The 21,074-nt window shown below is 37.0% G+C and overlaps 4 protein-coding genes across 5 annotated transcripts in view; 2 read left to right on the top strand and 2 right to left on the bottom strand.

The window, feature by feature from the left end:
- Positions 1-1,292: 1,292 nt before the first annotated feature.
- LOC125866575 (DNA (cytosine-5)-methyltransferase CMT3-like) lies at positions 1,293-8,150 on the top strand. The gene is made up of 20 exons (XM_049546846.1): positions 1,293-1,953; positions 2,237-2,274; positions 2,368-2,467; positions 3,735-3,842; positions 3,925-4,044; positions 4,125-4,224; positions 4,329-4,498; positions 4,617-4,946; positions 5,098-5,156; positions 5,243-5,309; positions 5,444-5,773; positions 5,877-5,945; positions 6,028-6,114; positions 6,207-6,294; positions 6,478-6,566; positions 6,654-6,758; positions 6,831-6,874; positions 6,975-7,044; positions 7,140-7,243; positions 7,713-8,150. Exons 1-20 carry the CDS (start codon positions 1,393-1,395, stop codon positions 7,873-7,875), a joined length of 2,802 nt encoding a protein of 933 aa, XP_049402803.1. The 5' UTR covers positions 1,293-1,392; the 3' UTR covers positions 7,876-8,150.
- A 750-nt stretch (positions 8,151-8,900) lies between these two features.
- LOC125866574 (receptor-like protein Cf-9) lies at positions 8,901-12,313 on the top strand. Its single transcript, XM_049546845.1, has 2 exons — positions 8,901-11,934; positions 12,065-12,313. Exon 1 carries the CDS (start codon positions 8,969-8,971, stop codon positions 11,930-11,932), a length of 2,964 nt encoding a protein of 987 aa, XP_049402802.1. The 5' UTR covers positions 8,901-8,968; the 3' UTR covers positions 11,933-11,934; positions 12,065-12,313.
- A 289-nt stretch (positions 12,314-12,602) lies between these two features.
- Positions 12,603-18,928, bottom strand: LOC125868194 (DEAD-box ATP-dependent RNA helicase 37-like). 2 transcript variants are annotated; one of them, XM_049548821.1, is made up of 7 exons: positions 18,822-18,928; positions 17,378-18,268; positions 17,152-17,235; positions 16,299-16,541; positions 15,599-15,766; positions 14,924-15,037; positions 12,603-13,617 (listed from the first exon to the last, which is right to left on the bottom strand). In XM_049548821.1, the coding sequence occupies exons 2-7, from the start codon at positions 18,089-18,091 to the stop codon at positions 13,126-13,128; spliced, it is 1,815 nt and encodes a 604-aa protein (XP_049404778.1). In that variant the 5' UTR covers positions 18,092-18,268; positions 18,822-18,928; the 3' UTR covers positions 12,603-13,125. The 2 variants fall into 2 exon arrangements, with proteins under 2 accessions (XP_049404778.1, XP_049404779.1); XM_049548822.1 differs by having other exon boundaries at positions 18,856-18,872.
- An 893-nt stretch (positions 18,929-19,821) lies between these two features.
- LOC125867683 (NADH dehydrogenase [ubiquinone] 1 alpha subcomplex subunit 6-like) overlaps positions 19,822-21,074 on the bottom strand; it is a 2,442-nt gene continuing 1,189 nt past the window's right edge. Inside the window, exon 2 of the mRNA XM_049548246.1 lies at positions 19,822-20,134. Coding sequence (XP_049404203.1) covers positions 19,949-20,134 — 186 coding nt within the window. The 3' untranslated portion in view covers positions 19,822-19,948. The remainder of the gene's footprint in view (positions 20,135-21,074) is intronic.

Here is a 21,074-nt window from a genome sequence, read left to right as displayed (position 1 = left end):
AACAATATTTATATAACTTTGTGCATGTTAAAACAAATACGTTTAAATAACATGTTATAGCAAATTAATTATTGTCACATTATAATTAAGTAAATTAAATGCATTTTCTTCCGTGTAATCAGACACTTAAAAATAATGAGAAATTAATGTAGTAGCATGAATGTAAGTTAAGAACATAATATGTCTAGATTTATTAAGTCAAGCTTGACTAAAAGCATTTCACAAGTAATGTCAATCAATATTTTACTATACGAAATATTACTACTCTTCTTTTAAGCCACGTTATATTATAAAATTTGGCACATATATTTTTTCTCAATCCACAAGAATGAAATAAACAAATGCTTATTTCAAAATTACCTTTTTTCGTTAAAATGACTTACTTTCCATTTTAATCGATTTTTTAAAAAAAATAATTCATTATTTTTATAGTAATGATTTAATTTCAGTTTTTCGTATGACATATTTAAGGTCACATATATTGATACTATAACTTTAATTTAGAAGTACAAAAATAATTAAAAAAAAACTTTATTTTCTTAAGGGAAAAGGGTCAAATATGCCCCTAAACTATTCGAAAAGGTCTAGATATACTCTTCGTTTAAAATTTGGTTCACTTGTGCCTTCACCGTTCAACTTTCCGCATTTGCCCTTATGGGCGTTAGTTGATATGCTGGAAATATCCAACTCATTTTCCTTTATTTAAATGTCAAATGGAATTGTCACGTCACTTTAAATTACCACGTGACATTTTTATGAAAATGAAAAGGGATCAATTATACTCCTAAAATATTCGGATCCATACCGTATCAAAAGAGGGGTCGGATAAGTTATTTAAAAGAGGGGTTGATTTATGAGTCGGATTGGTGTATATGGGTCCGAATATTTTACGGGAATAGTTAATCCCTTTTCATAAAAATGCCACGTTGTAATTTATAGTGACGTGACAATTCCATTTGACATTTAAATAAAGGGAAAATGAGTTGGATATTTCCAGCATATCAACTAACGCCCACAAGGGTATATTTATGCAAAAAGTTGGACGGCAAAACCACGAGTGAGCTAAACTTTAAACGAAGATATATCTAAAACCTTTTTGAATAATTTAGGGGCATATTTAACCCTTTTCCCTTTTCTTAAATATGGGGCTTTTTAGTGGAACTGAGGCCATACTTTCAATTCACTTTCGATTGCCCAATAATTCCGCCAGTCCCGCCTTTTTCTCCCTCTTTTCACTAATTTCAAATATTTTCGCTAAGCCCAAAAAATAAGAGATTATAAATATAGGCTCTCTCCTATATTCCCTCATCCTCCCGCCACTGTACACACTGTACGGACGCCGCCGCCGCCGCCGCCGCCGCGACCTACTACTGCATCTCTTCAGATATCCCAATGCCTAGCAAACGGAAATCTTCTCCGGCAACAAAGCCAGAGTCTTCATCCGGCAGCAGGAAGTCGAAGAGACTTGTAGTTGAAAGGCCAGATCCAGTAGTAGCTCAACCAGCTGATTCCGATTTTGAACAGGAACCTGTTTTATCATCAACGAAGAAATCCACGAGACGAACAACAGCTGAAAGTTCAGTGGTAGCTTGTCAATCGGAAAGCAATAACAAGAAGTTGAAGAAGCTAGCTGTAGAAAAGGTAGAATCTGGCGTAGCTTCACCAGCTGATAGCGATTTCGTATCTGAGTCTAATTCAGCGACGCCGAGCAAGAAATCCACGAGGCAAGCTGCAGTAAAGGTGGAACCTTTGGTGGATTCTGTAGCTGAGAGTGATTTTGTGGAGGAGGAAGATGTAGATGGAATGGAGCTAGGGAGTCTGAAGAAGAGCTTGTCGATTTCACCTTCAAAAAGGAAGCCTATGAGAGCTGAGAAAGTGAAAGATGAAGAGTGTGCACTTGCCGGTGACCCTGTTCCGGATGCAGAAGCTAGATTGAAGTGGCCTCATCGCTATGTAAGAAAGATTCTTACTTTGAGATTTTAAACATTCTTTACTTTGAAATATTTGCAAATTATTTGCAAAAATGTTTAATATAATTTTAAATAGCATGAAATTATGCTTTCTATATGGTATATCTGACATTCTGCTGCCAAACTTGATGCTACCTTTGAAGCTTCTGAATAAAAAGCATACTTTAAGTGACCGTTGTTGATGGTCTATCTGTCTGTTTTTATTTGGCATCATTAGTGTTTATTTAATATTTTACTTACATGGCTGTTTTTTTTTTGGTAAACAGAACAAGGGGAAATCAAATGGTACCAAGAGCTTAAATGGGTAAGTCTTGAACTACTATCCATCACAACATCATTTTTGTTGTATTTTTTTATTTTCAAGGATTTATGTGTTTTTGATACTTTCATGTTACAGTCAAGATGATCCGGACCAGTTAATTCAAGCTAAGTGCCATTTTAGTCGAGCGGATGTTGATGGTCAGATTTATTATCTCGAGGATGATGCACATGTGAAGGTAAAGTGTAAATTCACCATAAACATATGTTATTCAGGTCCTTCACTGTGTTGATATACTCTCTATAATAGGTTTGATAGGAATGTGGGTACCTTTTATGTAGTCTGAAATATTAACTAAATGTTAAATTGTATGTGGGCCTTATTTGTGGCAAGTGGAACTTTTTGCAGATAATGGGTGTAGATGATACTTTGGATCTAGTATCTTTGCTTACTGTTAAGGAATGAATATAGTCATATTCCTTGTAATATACATAGACAACTTAATTCTAGGGATTCATACCAAATCTGTAGGATTTTCCTTTTAATTATTTTCATAGTTAGAAAGATCTATATGTATATAATCTTGTTACTTCCTGTAATTATATATCAGCTATTCTTCTTATTTGATATATACATGGTATTAGAGCCAGGTTTATCCTTGTTGGATTTTTGGTTCATGCTCTAGTTGGGATTTTGTGTAAATGGGTGTTAGTGTCACCCTGGTTGGGGAATGGATTGGTGAATTGCTTATGGACTTGTGTAATTCTCCATCTTGAACTAGTTTTTGGGTTTGAGTTAGGCATGGATGCGCTATCTTTACATCTACATTGATATGCTTTTGCTTAGCTAGCATTAAAAAATGTTTCCGTTTCAATTTGTTTGATTGGTTTTGACTTAGCACAAAGTTTAAGAAAGTAAAAGTGACTTTTGAATCTTGTGGCCTTAAATTAAAGATCTGCATAAAGTACAAAAAAGTCCTTTAGTGTTGGGTTTGAACATGCTAGGAGTAAAGTTAAAATTAAAAGAGTTGTTGTTGTTTGTGTTGACATTGGACTCTCAACTTACCATGGAACCTGCTTGTATATATTTGGTAGTTTTCTCCATATGAGCTGGCTTTTGGGGTTTATTTAAACATAAGGTTCATACCTTTAATGGTATGAGAGCTAGATCTGTCACCCTTTAGGCCCCTATGGTGATGTTGTCCACAATCTAATTGGTGGTCTTGGTGTGTTTAGGTGTGTGGTGGTGGTGGAGGTGTTAGAGTTCATTAGAGCCCTACATTGATTGGGGAATGGATTGGCGGTCTCCTAGTTTATATTTGAGCTATCCTCCCTCATGAGCTAGTTTTGGTTTGAGTTAGGCCCAAGGTTCATATTTTACAATTGGTTGAAAATTTTCTCCATTTATCATAGCCCAATTATTGTAAGTTAAGGTTTGTTATCTTACTTATGGCCATATAATGTATCCATGTCTTGACTTATTTTTATTATCTATCATGTAACTAGGCTGCTGATGGCGAGGATGATTACATTTGCAAGATTGTCGAATTCTTTGAAGCAGTTGATGGCATGCAGTATTTTACAGCTCAGTGGTTTTATAGAGCTAAGGATACTGTAAGAAATGCCTACTCTATCATATGAAAGGTTTCTTGCCCTCTGATGCTATCATGGTCTCACATCTCTTTTTCCCTGCTAGGTTATTAAAAGCCACGATCAGTTCATTGACAATAAACGTGTATTCCTTTCTGAAATCAAGGATGACAACCCTCTTGATTGCCTTGTGACCAAACTAAAGATTGTTCCTGTGCCCTCAAATGTATGTCTTTGTTACCTTACTGGTGGGTACTTTGAATTGGTATTGAGTGGTTGAACTAAAAATGCAGAATATTGTTGCAGGCAACTTCACAGTTCAAGGAAAATGTAAAATCAAATTGTGATTTCTACTATGACATGAAGTACTTGCTTCCATACTCTTCCTTCATTAGCTTGCCTCCTGGTATTTTTATGTCGACTCTTTTTAATAATTGGCCTACAGTGTTGGTCCTTTTGTGTTAGTATTCAAGCTTAAACATGCCTAATTGAGAGGTTAATTCGTTGTAGATACTACAAGTCCAGTTAGTTCATCTTCTACTATATCAAGTGACATTGATGCTGGTGAAGTCAAAGAACACAATCTGGAAAAGAAGCTATTGGATCTATATTCAGGATGTGGAGCAATGTCCACAGGGTTATGCTTGGGTGCCAATAGCAAAGGCGTTAAACTTGTTACTGTATGTTCTTTCCTTCAACTTATTCTATGTTTTGCCAATTTGAACCAGCATAATGTGGCTCACTTTCTTGATTTTTGGTAAGACCTTTAGTCCTGTTAATACAAGTTCTTGGATGCAGAAATGGGCTGTTGACCTTAACAAACATGCATGTGACAGTTTGAGATTGAACCACCCAGAGACTCAGGTGAGGAATGAGTATGCCAGTGACTTCCTATCACTTCTAAAGGAGTGGGTGCAGCTTTGTGTCTCTTGTTCCTTGGTAAAAAGCAGTGTTCCTCCACACCCTCATTTGAAAGTAACAGATGAAGTTGAAGAAGATGAAGAAAATGATGATGAAGGTGATGATTCTGGTGATGATAAAGAAGGTGAAATATTTGAGGTCGAAGAACTATTAGAAGTTTGTTACGGAGATCCTAAAGAAAATAACAAACCTGGACTTTACTTCAAGGTATTTGACCGTTGAGCTTGGAATTCTTTAATTCTTTGGTAGAACAAACAGATTTCTTTTGTGGAAAAGCTGAAGTCCTTTTATGTTTTTTTTTCTGTGTGTTTCTGATCCTTGTCATTTTCTGAAATCACTTTGATTACCTTGTGCTTAGGTCCGCTGGAGAGGTTATGGTCCAGAGGAAGACACCTGGGAGCCAATAGATGGCTTAAGGTATACACATGAAACAATTTATTCTGAAATTTTTTATGTTTATTTGTTAAAAAAACTCTTTCCAACTAGTTGACATATGTGTATAGTGACTGCCCGAAGAAAATCAAAGAGTTTGTGGCAAAAGGCTTCAAAGCAAATCTTTTGCCGTTGCCTGTAAGTTTTATCCCTCTATTTCAATCTTACTGGCTTTGGGGTTAAAAGATCTGAACTACTTCTAGGTTATCAACTTGCTAACGATTTGTAATACTGACCCATACTGATTGAATTTTCTGTTGGTTGTTTTCTAGGGTGATGTTGATGTTGTATGCGGTGGACCACCTTGCCAAGGAATCAGTGGATTCAATCGTTTTAGGAATAAAGAAAATCCGATGCAGGATCCTAAAAATAAACAACTTGATGTCTACATGGACATTGTGGATTTCTTGAAACCCAAGTTTGTATTAATGGAGAACGTGGTGGACCTTGTCAAATTCTCCAATGGTTTCCTTGGGCGATATGCATTGAGCAGGCTTGTTGGGATGAACTACCAAGCACGGATGGGAATGATGGCAGCTGGTGCGTATGGTCTTCCACAATTTCGTATGCGTGTCTTCATGTTTGGTGCTCTTTCATCGGAGGTAATACTGATTTTGATTTTTAAGTTATTTAATAGTTTCTCAATATTGAATTCTATGCACCTATCCACCATCCTCACTCTGCTTAAATCTTGTCATGTTGCAGAAGTTGCCACAATATCCATTGCCCACACATAAAGTTATTGTGAGGGGTGTTATTCCCGTAGAATTTGAGGTAGGCTTTTGATTTTTTTAAAATCTCATGAATGCTGTAGCAATTGATATTTGACTAAATGTGCATACATGTGCTAATGCAGTCAAACACAGTTGCGTATGATTCAGGCCAGGATCTTGAGTTAAAGAAAGAGCTCTTTCTTGGTGACGCACTTTCTGATCTCCCTTTGGTATGTATGAGATATTAAAGTTGTTTTGAAGGCACTTCCAATTACTTAAACATAAACTAGTTGCTCTTTTTTGCATATGATTTTCTCTTTAGGTGGAGAACAATGAGCCAAGAGATGAAATGCCTTACACTGATGAGCCCAAATCTGATTTCCAGCATTTTATAAGAATGGGGAGGGATGGTGAGTCCACATATTTTGCTTGTAGAGTAATGTAGGTTTTGTTGCTCCATGTTTGCACCTGAGAAGTATCTGCAAAAACAACACTTAATTCTTATTTAAAAGGTTTCATGTTGTAACTAGGGTTGAGCTTGAAATGGGTTCTGCATTAATGAGTTTTGCTGATGCATTCTGGTCATTTTGTAGGGTTGCCGGGAAGCGTACTATATGATCATCGTCCTCTTCAGTTGAATGAAGATGATCATCAGCGTGTATGTCAAATTCCCAAGCGGAAGGTAATTAAATTGTTTCTGTCTTGCCATTTGCGGTACTAAGTGATGAGCTCCTTGTAATGTTGAGTTCTTGACCTTCTGTGATTGTAGGGTGCAAACTTCAGGGACTTGCCTGGAGTTCGTGTTCGGCCAGATAATAAAGTTGAATGGGACCCAGATGTGGAGAGAGTAAAGCTACCTTCTGGAAAGCCTTTGGTATGATTTTGTTGGAGTGATATAGTTATTGTGTTGTTCATTTTCAGGATCTTATGATACTTAAATTAACAGGTCCCCGACTATGCTATGAGCTTCGTTGGTGGTAGTTCCTCAAAGTAATGATAAATCTCTTTCCCCTTTTTGATTTGATATCTTTATTTATTCACCTCCCTCTCCATAATGCTAAATACTGTTTTTAATTGTGACATTATGCAGACCGTTTGGTCGTTTGTGGTGGGATGAAACTGTCCCAACAGTTGTGACGAGAGCTGAACCCCATAATCAGGTAGCTTTTAACCTTTGCCATCTTATCTCAATTCTTAAAATTAGTTATCTTGTCTCATTCTGATGCATTGTTCTTTATTCTCATGTTCCTTCCAGACCATAGTACATCCACTACAAGATAGAGTGCTCACAATTCGTGAAAATGCAAGGCTCCAAGGTTTTCCTGACTACTACAAGTTGATAGGTCCAATAAAAGAAAGGTATTGCAATGACTAAAATCTGACTGATGGTTGAAAATCTGAGTTTTCAGTAATTCTTTTATTAAATCCCTGCTTTGCTCTATATCACCAATAGGATGGTGACTGAGGTAAGGGGACGTGTTTTCATTGTTCTCACTTAAAATATCATGCTGCCTGAGCTTAAACTAATAAGAGAATCAGGAAACATGCCAGAGCCACAATTTTAGCTCAGTATTCAGGATCTGCTGGTATTTGGGAGATATTTATGAACGGAAGGAGTCACTTGCCTTCTGTTTTCTTGTAATGGCTGTTATGGATATTAGTATACTAAATCAACCTAAAAGAAGCTTTCGAAATCCGCTAATTATTTTTTAGTAGAAGCTCCTTATGAATGGAAATAGTCACTTGCCTTCTTAATCTGAGTTTATTTGGTATTTGAAACAACATTTTGTTGCGTGCTGTGACATTTTCATTGTTATATGGCACTCAGGTACATGCAAGTAGGTAATGCAGTTGCAGTTCCAGTTGCCCGAGCATTGGGCTATTCTTTGGCCATGTCAATAAAGGGATTATCAGGAGAAACACCATTGTTCACCTTGCCAAAAAATTTCCCATCTCACGAGGAACAGAATTGTAATGAAGTGTCCCAATAATTTAAGCTTAATTAATTGCGATTACTGAATGGTTTTTCTCCCTTTGTATGGGGGATGATTATTTTTAGGATCTTAGTTTTATTGATTAATTTGCCTCCAGACATTGTTTCACAATACAATCATGCCAATGTTGAAGTTGGTGAAAGGCGTGAGTTAATGTAATAGCAAATTGAACATGTCTTGTCCTATTCTAGTTCCCAGAAAATGTATTTTGAGCATTCAATTCCATGAAACATTTCAAGTTGTAAACTGTGAGGAAACATGTAGACACATTAGATTTGGCATCTGTGTAACTTGACTAAGGAAATTTAATCTCTCCAACCCATGACCAAGTTGGTCTTCAAGAAATATGAGCTGCAACTTGTTTTTACTAGTTGGAATGGAGGTACCTTAATCTTTTAGTTCCATGGAGCCTCAAATGCTACTGCTTCTCTTGATACTTTTGTATTGAATCACAATTTAGAGATTTCATTACCTATATGTGTCCTTGAACTTGATTACACTTGGCATCTATGCCCTCCAACTTGCATAGTCACACTTCTACCTTTACCACAAGAAGACTTGTGTATCGACTTCAACTGTCTCATTCATTAGGAACTTACCCTTTGTTTCTTCTTTCTCCACTAAAATTACTAAAGTTGATGTAGAAATAGGAAGGAAATAGCTTCCCCAAAATCCACATGGGTTGAAGTAAGGAATACGTACTGTTGAACAATGACAAAAATCAAAGTGGTAATTAGTATAGCCAAAAAGTCGTTTTGTCAACTATAGCCAACGATAAAGTTATATCAAATTTCCACGGAAAGACTTGTCCGTTGACTTGATATATCTCATTGGAACTGTCCTTTTCTCCACTGAAAGGATACATTTAATGTAGACATAGGAAGTAGCAAGTTGCCCCAAATGGTGATCAAACCAGGGAATATATGACCAAAATCAACTTGTAAAGGACTTGTGCCTTAAGAAGACCACAAGATTCAACTCCTTTTAACACGGACCGATGGTGTATATATATATCTCATGAATTTTGATTTGGGAATATAACACAAAGCACAACTTTTTTCCTTTCATTACCTACCATTTTTCTTGCAAAATGAGTCTCTTGTTTCTACTTGCATCTTTCTTTCTTTGTCAACTTGTTTTGTCCTCATTTGCAATGTGCCCCAGAGATCAAAGTCTTGCCCTTGTAGAATTCAACCAGTCTTTTGTTGTTGATGCATCTGAATCTTTTCTTTGTGACAAGCAGTCTTATCCTAAAACGAGTTCATGGAACATGAACAAAGATTGTTGTTCGTGGGATGGAATAATATGTGATGAGATGACCGGTCATGTGATTGAGGTTGACCTCAGTTGCAGCCAACTTGTTGGGAAGATTGATTTCAATAGCAGCCTATTCCAACTCTCTCATCTCCAAAGGCTCAATCTTTCTATGAATGACTTTGACGGTTCTCATATCTCGCCTAAATTTGGCAGGTTAGCAAGCTTGACACATCTTGATCTTTCCCGGGCAGACTTCTCAGGTCAAATTCCTTCTGAAATCTCTCATCTCTCCAAGTTACAGTCTGTTTTTTTATCGTATAACAGTGAGCTTAGACTCGTAGCTTACGATTTCAAGATGTCCCTTCAGAATTTGACTCAATTAAGAGAGCTTCATCTTAGTGGTGTGAACATCTCTTCCACCATTCCTCTGAATTTCTCTTCTCATTTAACGACTCTGGGGCTGACGAGTACAGGAGTGTATGGGATAATACCTGAGAGTATCTTTAACCTGCCCAACCTGGAAACACTTGACTTAAGTTACAATGCTCAGCTCAATGGTTACTTTCCAAAGACCAAATGGAATAGCAGTGCATCTCTCATGGAGCTGAATCTCGCTGGGGTAAATTTTTCTGGTAATTTCCTGCCTGAATGTCTTGGCTATCTAACTTCACTGCAGAGATTGGTATTTAGTTCCTGCAATTTATCGGGGCAGGTTCCGAAATCTCTTTGGAACCTCACCCGTCTGGAGTATATGGACCTTCAAGATAACCGTCTTGAAGGACCGATATTTCCTCAGTTTACAAGTGGACTGCAGAATCTGAACACACTTTGGCTATCAAATAACTCCCTGAATGGAGAAATACCATCCTGGATATTCTCCCTTCCATTACTGAGTGAACTAGACTTGAGTAATAACCACTTTTCTGGTCAACTTAAGGAATTCAGTAACAATTCGGCACTAGTCCGTGTTGATATAAGCGAGAATGAGATGCAAGGATGTCTTCCCAAATCAATTCAGAACCTTGTGAGCCTAGTCTTGATTAGTTTAGCAAATAACCAGTTGCAATGTCCTCTTCCCAAGTCACTCCAGAACCTCAGAAATCTAAAGTATTTTGATCTTTTGTCTAACAATTTTAGTGGGAGTGTAGATGTCAGTGTCTTTTCGAACCTCAAACAACTTTGGTATCTTGATCTGTCATACAATAGTATTTCTCTGATCAATGAGAACAAAGTCAAGTCTACATTGCCCCAATCTCTTGAATACTTATATTTGGCTGCTTGTCAAGTAAAAGAACTGGATTTTTTGAGATCAGCAAAGAACTTTTATACCTTGGATCTTTCATATAACAACATTCAAGGAACAATTCCTGATGTGGTATTGTCTAATTGGATGCATTCCATAAAAAATCTTAATCTAGCCCACAACATGTTGACTAGTATTGACCACATTTCATCATTTTCCCAACTGATCTCTATTAACTTATTGTCCAATTCTCTTCAAGGGACACTACCAATTCCACCACCCTCTATAGAATTCTTCTTCATGTCAAATAATAATGTCAGTGGTAAGATCCCTTCTTCTATTTGCAATTTGACAACATTAAAAATCCTAGATTTGTCAAATAACAATTTGAAGGGAGAAATTCCACAATGTTTGGGTAACATGAGTGATCAACTCGAGGTTTTGGATATGCGACACAATAGTCTTTCTGGGAGTCTGCAAACAACTTTTAGCTCCGGAAGTAAACTCAAAAGCTTCAACTTGCATGGCAATAATCTAGAGGGAAAACTCCCAAGATCCTTGGCTAATTGCAAAGAGTTGGAAGTTCTTGACTTAGGAAACAATCAACTCAATGACACATTCCCTATGTGGTTGGGGACTCTTCCAAATCTTCAAGTTTTAAGCTTGAGACTCAATAATTTGCATGGACCAATTAGAACTTCAACTAGTTCGAAACTGTTTCCTCAGCTTCGGATGTTAGATCTCTCTCGCAATGCCTTTACAGCAGAACTGCCAACAAGTCTTTTCAGAAATCTGAAAGCAATGAGGAGAATTGTCATTGATAAAACAATGAAGGCACCAGGTGATGAAGAAAAGACATATTACCAAGACTCGGTAATTGTTTCAACAAAGGGATTGGAGTTAGAAGTTGTGAGAATCTTGTCTTTGTACACCACTATGGATCTTTCAAACAACGAGTTTGAAGGGCATATTCCTAGTATGTTGGGAGACCTCATCGCACTGCGTGTGTTGAATTTATCTCACAATGAGTTGCACGGTCATATACCACCATCACTTGGAAAGTTATCTGTAGTCGAATCGTTGGACCTTTCATCCAATAGGCTTTCAGGAGAGATACCAAAACAACTTGTTTCTCTTACATCTCTTGCAGTTTTTAATCTCTCACGCAATCATCTTGAAGGATGCATTCCAAAAGGGAATCAATTTGATACATTTGACAACAATTCATATGAAGGCAATGACAGATTGCGTGGATTGCCAGTTTCACGAGGTTGTGGAAGTGACCGGATACCAGAGACAAACAACACAACATTTGTGCCAGATGAAGAAAATGATTCAACATTTCTAAGTGAGCTCAGTTGGAAAGTGGTTCTTATGGGATATGGTACTGGATTGATTATTGGATTCTCCATAGCATATTTGATGCTTTCTTCTCGAAATCCAAATTGGCTTTCTGGGATAGCTGAAGATTTAGAATACAGAATCATTATGAGAAGGCGAAAGAAGCAGCGAGGTCAAATGCATTACAGAAGAAGAAGAAATAATGGCATCTAGATGTAAGTTCAAAATTATGAGATATGTAGTCATGTTAAGCTATATACTGGTTCTTTTAGTTTACTGTAACTGGTACTAAAGATTGAGATTAGTGTTCTGTATCTGACTCTTTCTTTTGTAACTTTTATGTAGGCAAAGGGTGTATCCAGTTGAAATATCAAGAAGATGATGCCTGCAACAACAAATATATCTTCTTGGAGGAAATTACTTGAGCAAGAGATGCTTTTGATATTTCTTTTGGTGTCCTGGAGGTTGCAACTCCTTTTTCTTCATAAAAATAAAATAAATTCTAGGATTGAAGTATGTTGCTTTACTATAAACAGTTGTCACAATGAAGTGTTTTTGTTTTTCCATCCTAGTGTTGGTAAAGAGAAAAAGGATGTGTATTGACTTGGAATATTACATTTACCTGGAATACAGTTTGTTTCATCCTTCTATAATTTCTTCATCTACTCCCCTTTTCAATTTGTTTTTTAACTCTCTTTTGTCCCTTTAAACAATGACTCTTTTTATCTTTAATATAAACTGTTTTAAATAAGTGGTATTGATACCATCAATTATCAATTTAATCTTTTTTGCAAGGCAATAAGAATACTAAAGTCTGCCAAAAGGTACATGTGAAATAGTAAAGAAGATTAGAAAGCTACCATTACTGCATTATGAATGATAATAAGAAAACATAACAAGAACATTATAGTAGTACAAAACTTAGCACTGAATTTGTAATATTACAACAGTGATTAGAGTTGAACACAAACACTTCAAGGGCCCTGTACTTAAAATCTACAACCAATACATTTGGTTGATAAAGAATTTACCTAAGAGATATATAAATCAATTGCTGGCAGAAGAAACACACACTCCCCCCTATACATGAGACCTATTCTTTAACACATCCATCCCACCTACCAAAATGTTAAAGCAGAGGGCAAAAGCAAAGGGAGAAGTTAAGCAAGGCAAAGTAAATCCTAATCTGTTAGAAGTAAGTATTCACCACCACCTGCCAAGATTTACACATCCCCAAAGAGTCCTAACTACGTCACAGCAACCCAAACCACCATTGCAGCGAAGACTTCAGTACGAAATGTCAAAACTTACAAAAATGAACAAAATAAAGAGATTGAAACTAAAAGTGAGTAGAGATCTGCTACTGCAAAATTGAAACTGTATCTGAATTTGCAAACTGTGGCTGGTTAGTCCCAGGCACTAGTCACACCAGCACCACCATATGGTGCAGCATACCCACCAGGAGCACCATAACCACTGCTCATATTGGCCCCACCATAGTAGTCTGTGACCCCTCCTCGATTGAAAGAGGAATCTTTTCGGAAATCACGGCCACCAAAACGATTTCCACCACGACGGTTTTTGCTGCCTCCATGTGAAGATCGAGCAGCATAGCGAGAAAGCCAAGCAGGTACTTCTTGGTTTGCTTCTTGCATCAGATCAGCCAGTGATCTTGCCACAGAAGAATTGTTCTCATTAAAGAAGGCTGTTGCTAAACCTGATTTTCCTGCTCGCCCTGTTCTTCCAATACGGTGGACATAATCATCAATGTCATTTGGAATGTCAAAGTTCACAACATGAGCAACATGGGGTATATCAAGACCACGTGCTGCCACATCCGTTGCAACCAAGATTGGTGTATTACCAGTTTTGAAGGATTTCAGGGCGTATTCCCTTTCCTGCCAATAATGGACAACAATAATTGATCAAGGGGAAAAATGAAATGAAATGAAATCCCATCCAACACAAGCTATATGAAGGAGTAAGATAGAAAAGATGCCACATATCTTAAGACTAATGATAGATAGGATAACAAGGTAGATATACCAGAGAAGGCATTGTGAACCTGATTCAACTGACGAGATATACTACTATGCTAAACGATGAAGCTAATTTAACCAGTCAACTTTAAGAATCTGCGACTTATTACCAGACAAGGAATCTTCTACAGCAGAGATGACCTTGGACAACACAAAGCCCCAAATATCACAATGGTGTACAGATCTTGCCACCACCACCCACCCCATACAGCATCAACATAAAAGCGACTAATAATAATATCATCCACATAGCAGTATCAGATCTTTTTTTTAAAAAAACACTCAAATAGACAGAATCACACCAGTGCTATTTGAATATGAAAAGCGCAAAAAAAATGAAAAAGTTCCATGGGGTTTGAAGCGTAAAACTAGAAGTGAAGTGCACATTTACGAAAAATTTAAAAACGTCATACATACATGAATTTAGTAATATAATAATCAACTATCAATTAAAATTATTTAACTTCAACATTCAATATGCAATGATGACGATATTGATTCGACTCCTCAAAATTGAGAGGGATCACTTTGTGTGTCAAATGTTAAAAGTGCACACTTATATGATTTGCATACATTATGCAACGACCCCTAGCATTGCATCGCTTTCAGTTCAAGAGACTAAGCAATGGGTTTTAAAGGTACCAACACATAAAAGTATTATATCCCAAGAGCTGAAATATAGCAGTTGAGCTGTTGAGGTAGGACTCTAGAGATCAAGTGTAGGAAATTAATTTCAAGTTCTTCCAATGTTAAGAAATTGAGCATCCTAAGTCTCAACTTTCAACATATGCTTCACTCCTCTAAGAGCCAGCTCCTCACAGTTTTATAAACTAGACAAGAAAAGGAAAAGGGAAAACAAGTAGAAAAGAAATTCCACATCCCCAATTTCTAGAATGCCTTACACTGCTTAACCCAGAGGATTGATATAAAAATCCCCTTAATTTTACACAATATTTCATGGTTCAAGGAGCTGGACATATCTTACGCTACCCAAGAACACAGACAGTGAAATTCAACTTTAACTGGTGAAAAGAAAACAGAAAACCCATAACTCAAGAAAAAGGCCAGAAGCACATCACTTGAAATAGAGAATAAATAGACATATCATAGCAATATGTCTCATGAGATAAACCAACCAGAATCACACTAGAGAAATCATAAATACCTGCTGAGTTCTATCACCATGAATAGCAGTAGCAGGGAAACCGTTCATACAAAGCCAATGCTCCAATGAATCAGCTCCTTTTTTCGTCTCGACAAAAACAAGGGTAAGAGCTTGCTGATAATTAAAGACCAGTCATTAGAATTTCAACCATTAATTTCTGGTAATTCCACTGAAGAGTAACTAGGAACAATGCATTGCTTCTCACAAGACTAATAGTAAAGATACACTCAAACTAAAGATGCACTCAAACTCTCTTTGATATGGTTGAATCTTAACATAACAAGCAAAACCAGGAAAGAAGCATCTTAAGCAAAATGATATTTTTAAGCAACAAATTCTGATTTGATTTCTTCATTAATCTTTAGACTGTTCTACCTCCAGCATCCCAAAATTACCACACCAGATCACACATTTAATTTTGAGATTCTCTATTAAAAATACAGAATTAATGTGATGCAGATGTCAATCAAACAAGGTAGAGTCTCCTATCGTGAGAAACCCTATAAAGAACAGGGCATTACTTCAGAAGAATATAGGCAAGTACCTAATAAGCACTTTGAATACTTCTCCACCAACTAACAATGAAAAAGGTCAGGAAGTATAGATACAGGTCTGAACGTCAATTTTTTTGCTCATCCTCCTACATAATAGACATTAGTAATAGGTGGATAATACCTTGCCATGAGAACCATTTGCCCTCTGTGCATGAAGGAGATCCATCAGGTGGCTTCTCTTGTCAGTCTCCTGAACATATTCAACTCTTTGGACAATCAGATCAGTACTAGAGCCGACTCTTCCCACAGCCAAAAAGATATAGCTTGAAAGAAAATCCAATGCCAGTCTCTGCAAGATCAAAGCAGAAAACTTCTCACAAAAATGCATATTCACAGTGATTATTCCAATTCACTTCCTATGCTTTGATTGACCAAAAGAATATAGGCCAAAAAACAACTGATGAGAAGCAGAAAAACGCAGGTCAGATCGGGAACAATGTAGTCCCCCACCCACCCCACTCTTTTTTAATTTATATGGTGTATTTTAACTAGACACAGAGCTTAAGAAAGAAATGAAGACTATTGAAACTTGTAGCCTAAAATATGTCACAACATTTGTGATCTTAAACATAAAATAACATTTTTATGGCTATAAAAGCTTGCCATTAAGGGTAAAAGTTCAGATTAAATCATCTCCAAATTTAGAAAGGTGACATTCTTTGCTGAACGGAGTGAGTGATAACTATGGAAGCAGCTAGATCAATAACATGGAGTGGATTTCAACTTTTAAGTCAATGGGATGATGGAGAATGAAATAAATTATAATCAAAAGAGCAAAAATAGGTCGAAGAACAGAGAATCCATCCAAACAGAGCACTGACCTGAATCTCTTTGGGAAAAGTGGCACTGAACAGCATTGTCTGTCTTACACCTGGTGGAGGCATGTCCATTTGTTGCACAATTTTCCTTATTTGAGGCTCGAAACCCATATCAAGCATTCGGTCTGCCTCATCTAGAGCCAAGTACCTTATCATCTGTAGCGAGACTCTAGCTCTCTCAAGTAAATCAACCAACCGCCCAGGTGTTGCCACAAGAATATGCACTCCTTTCTCTAGTTCTCGAAGCTGTTAAGATGCAACATCACGGCTCAAAAACATTATAAGCGAACTGCTTTTAATGATAGTAGACATTTCAATCTCCTTATTTGGTGCCTATGATGTCTCTCTCTCATAGTGCATGCATGAAATGGTACAACACTGTATGAACTAATATTGTAAAGCACTCAATAACTATCACCATTGCCCTTCACTACGTTACTCGGATCCTCCAAAATCTTGTGGGATGTGTGTTGGATTCTCCAAAAGTTGTGCATTTTTGGAGGATCCCATACGAGTACAGCAGCACTTTTAGAGGATCTGAACAACATAGGTCCATTGCATAAACTATGTACCTAGACCAGGAAGAACCACTTGCTGAAAGAGAATTCAATGAACTGAAGGCCAATTTCACACGTGTATGATTTGTGACATCATAAAATTTTGAGAAAGATAAAGCAGGTTTAAAATATGAAATCAGCTTCAACTAAAGCAATGTTACTATTTTGCAAGAAAAAAAAGAAAAAGATCTCTTTAATAGCATGAGAACTTCAAGCAGCCTAAACTCAGAGAACAATGTCAGCTGAATAGAATAGACAAAAAGATAAAAGTACCATGCAAACAAGAGAAGAAATAGAACCTGTTGGTTTATGGGAGCACCACCATAAGCAACAACCACCCTGACACCAGTCTGATATGCAAATTTCTTAGCTTCATCGTGAATCTGCAAGCCAAAACACAACATTCAACCCTGCACTTGAAAACCTTTTTGAAAAGCAAACCATAGTGCATAGTCCAAAAAACTAAATTGATCTTCTCTCCCCCACCCTTTTGAGTGCATAGACCAACAAACCTCATAAACTTACTTGGCATGAGAGCTCCCTAGTCGGAGAAAGAATAAGAGCCAGTGGAAATGCGACACGTGGACGTGGAGGTCTTGGAAATTGTCCCCTCATTATTCCACTAATGATGGGAAAACAGAAAGCAGCCGTTTTTCCAGAACCAGTCTGAGCACAAGCCATCAAATCTCTACCAGCAAGTGCAATTGGTATAGCATGCTTTTGCACAGGGGTTGGTTTAACATACTTGCATCTCCTGATATTTAGGTTGACAGCTTCACCTAAATCAATCTCAACAAACGTGTTCACAGGAGGGGGTACATTATCCCCACTTGTCTCCACAGGAATATCCTCGTACGCATCAAAGTTGATCCCAGAATTCTCAGGCTCAACAAAGGGTTCAGCATCATCATCTGCAAAGGGATTAGCTTCTCGGTCCCTCCCACGATCCCAACCACCTGTTCTGTTGTTCCAGCCACCGCCACTGCCACGGCCTCCTCCACCACCATAACCAGATCGGAAATCATTCCTCGGACCACTCCATCGACTTCCACCTACATTTGGGCCACCATAACCACTTTGGTCCTGCGCAGATGCAGCAGGCCCAGCATAGGAAGCATGTGCAGGAGGATCTGTTGAAGGTGGCCTGTTTCTAAGATGTGGTGGAACATAGGATGACCTGGGGCGAGCAGCAGCCAGATTCTCGGCTGCAGAAACCGAATCAGCCCAGGATGTTGGCATAGTCAAAACACCCAGAAATCAAAATCTGATCACCTTTCTGCTAACCCAAAACTCAGGTAACCTTTTTTCAACAGGGATAGGTTAAACCCTCAAAAATACGAGCTACTTCTCCTTCCTAGCACCGGGATTCCACAGAAAAGCCAACAATATTCATCAACATCAAATCAGCTCACACACCTGATGAAATTACAAAACAAATTTTAAAAAAATCAACAAACCTGTTCAAGTTCCACATGCAAGACAACAACATTCAAACACAAAATACAAATGATCAACCATGCACAACTATGGATATCCAGAAAATGCAACCCAACAGAAACAAATAAAATGCATAAACAATAGATGACTGTCTAATAGACACGTCAAACCACATAGAATTCAAATAAAATGAAAAGATTCCTCTTTCAAAACAAAAAAAAATAAAGCAACAAAAAGAGAGCCAGGATTCTAGTTTTGAGAGAGCAAAAACAAAAATAATGGCAAAATAAGCAGATTTTTTTCCGGTAAAAAGGGGAAAAGAGAAATCCAACCCAACAGAAACAATGAAAAATACTGCATAAGCACATGAAACAACATAGGAGTTATATTAAAATTACACCCGGGAAAATGAAGCAAATTTCTGGCCAAAAGCAGAAATCGACAAACCTTATAAAATATGCACATTGAATTCAGAAAAAACAAATAGGCATGTGAAAGATAAATAGGAAGAGGAAGGAAGATAGATACATACATAGAATGAAGGAAGCAAAGGAGAAGGAAGAAACCCTAAGTTTTGACAAGGAAGGAAGGAAGGAAGGAAGGAAAAGTGGAATGGGGAACGAAATGCTAAAATAAAATATCTCTCTATATATATTATACTATGCTCTATCTCTCACTTCTTTTTTGCGTCTCCGCTGATTCAACGTAAAGTGGAAAAAAAGGGGAAAAGGGTTTGAAAGAGAGAGACCCAATTCCACTTCCCCACGTTCTCTTTACTTTCTCTCCACCTAAATTCTACCCTTCTTTTTTCTCCTCTAAAATTACGGAATTAAACACACATACACACCATAATATAATATAATATATTTGATAATGTCCCAAATATATTTTTATTTATGTCAACTTACCAAATATTATTCTACTATGCTTATTTGATAAAATGTACGATGGTTCGATTTATCTACTATGACACCCAAAAAAATGTGTCATGGTGCAAATAATTGTTGTAATTGAAGTCTCAAGGAAGCTTGCTTGTGGATTCAATTTCCATGAGGATATCATATAGCTTTTTATTTACAGAGTTTCATATCACAATGTTGATTTCGTTCAAATGAGGTGGTAAATTAGTTCCTTTTCAGATAGTAAGGATTCATAGTGGATAGCTTGAGATTGAGATGTAGTTATTGTTATACGTAATGAACACCCTTCACTGGTTGTTGCACAAAAAATGAACGATAAGTTCACCTTGACTGTTCCTGCATCATTGTAGTAACCAAAAAAATACTTCTTTTTTTGGGCTGGGGACAGTCCCCAAACACTTCAACAAGTTTTTTCAGTTGAGACTGTAAAGAGCACCTCACTTCTCTACCGAAAGATTCAGATACTATGAGTAGTTTGCTATATAGATGCCTTAACAGCAAAGCAAACCATCATTCATGATTCAAATAATGGAAGTATCAAAGAGGGTGCTTTGGTGAATTTGTGAACTTGTACTCATCACAAAACCTCTGTCACAAAAGACAAAGACAGACAAGAAGGCATGACTTCCATCTCAAAGCAGACAGCATAACAACCTGTTCTAAGCTCGGAAGAGTACCTACTACCAATAAATAGCAAATGTGTTTATACAAGAGTAGCAGCAAAGTTCAAAAAGACAATCTAGAAGTAGTTGCTGCTGTAAAAGTCTTTCAGGAAATTAGAGCTGCCCCAATCTTTATGTCCAAGGTCCTGCACAAGACCTTGATTACCTACGACATATTTCCCAACAAGATGGTGCCTCTGTTTTGAGTGGTCCACACAGTTCTTCAACTCTTCCATGCCCTTAAACAGCAGCATGTCAATTACCTGTACGATAGAGACGAGTCGTGAGTACAATTTGACATAGTCCCTTGCTGCATAATTGAACACTCGCATTTTACTGAAACATTACGATGGTAGTGGACGTGTACCAAACTATAATAAATAGCAATTTTCATCTTGATGAGAATCCTCATGGGGCAAGTTCTATATCTAGAAGGATAACAATCTATGAGCTCGAGGTGTAAATCCATTCCTCGGAGTTTTTCTCCTCTCTTTTTGTCCTTTCTCAATTATTATGTTTATGTACAAACAAAAAATAAAAAATGGATGTCCTCTATCATTCACTAGCACAATAAAATGAGACATTGATTACATGATAAAGCATTTGCAATCTTAGAGAGAAGCACTCGCCTAATCCAACACAAATACTTTAATGCAAGAAACAAAAACCAAAATTGAAACAAACAGAAAAGAAAAGGGACAAAGACATTATTTATATACTTTTCGAAGTACTAACATTTCTAATTCAACTTTTTATAACCTGTTTCATAGAGACATCTGGTCCTCGTTCAATACGGTCATCAATAAAACCTTTTGTTATCCCAAACAAAAACAAGTTTTTTTGATAAAGAAGATGCATCACAATCATAAACGCGAGGGAACAAGCAAATGAACTTTGATGTGAAGACATGAAAAAGACCAAAGAGTTGTATATTAGACAATAACACTAAGGGTGTGTTTGGTATGAAGGAAAATGTTTTCCTGGAAAACAAGTTAATTTTTGATTTATTTTCTCATGTTTGGTTGGTGACTAGAAAATATTTTTCGAAAAAGATTTTTAGTGTTTGATTTATGAATAAAAAATTGTTTTTGAGAAATATCTTTTATTTTTACTAGAGTAGAGGAGTGAAAAATTGAAATTTTGAAGTTGAAAATATTCTTTAAAAATAAACTTAAATTTTTTTTGGGGGGTGGGGGGGCTGGT

The sequence above is a fragment of the Solanum stenotomum genome, chromosome 6 (assembly GCF_019186545.1).
Source record: "Solanum stenotomum isolate F172 chromosome 6, ASM1918654v1, whole genome shotgun sequence".
In the NCBI taxonomy this organism is placed as follows: domain Eukaryota; kingdom Viridiplantae; phylum Streptophyta; class Magnoliopsida; order Solanales; family Solanaceae; genus Solanum; species Solanum stenotomum.
This window is presented reverse-complemented; position numbering and strand designations above follow the sequence as displayed.

Excerpts from the sequence above, each read along its gene's own strand:
- LOC125866575 (XM_049546846.1), top strand. The coding sequence starts at position 1,393 with ATGCCTAGCAAACGGAAATCTTCTCCGGCAACAAAGCCAGAGTCTTCA. Across the intron at positions 4,947-5,097 it reads AACCTGGACTTTACTTCAAG|GTCCGCTGGAGAGGTTATGG; the intron begins GTATTTGACCGT and ends CCTTGTGCTTAG. Across the intron at positions 6,875-6,974 it reads GTTGGTGGTAGTTCCTCAAA|ACCGTTTGGTCGTTTGTGGT; the intron begins GTAATGATAAAT and ends GACATTATGCAG.
- LOC125866574 (XM_049546845.1), top strand. The coding sequence starts at position 8,969 with ATGAGTCTCTTGTTTCTACTTGCATCTTTCTTTCTTTGTCAACTTGTT.
- LOC125868194 (XM_049548821.1), bottom strand. The coding sequence starts at position 18,091 with ATGCCAACATCCTGGGCTGATTCGGTTTCTGCAGCCGAGAATCTGGCT. Across the intron at positions 16,542-17,151 it reads GTGCTCCCATAAACCAACAG|CTTCGAGAACTAGAGAAAGG; the intron begins GTTCTATTTCTT and ends GCATCTTAACAG. Across the intron at positions 15,038-15,598 it reads CAAATGGTTCTCATGGCAAG|CAAGCTCTTACCCTTGTTTT; the intron begins GTATTATCCACC and ends TTTAATTATCAG.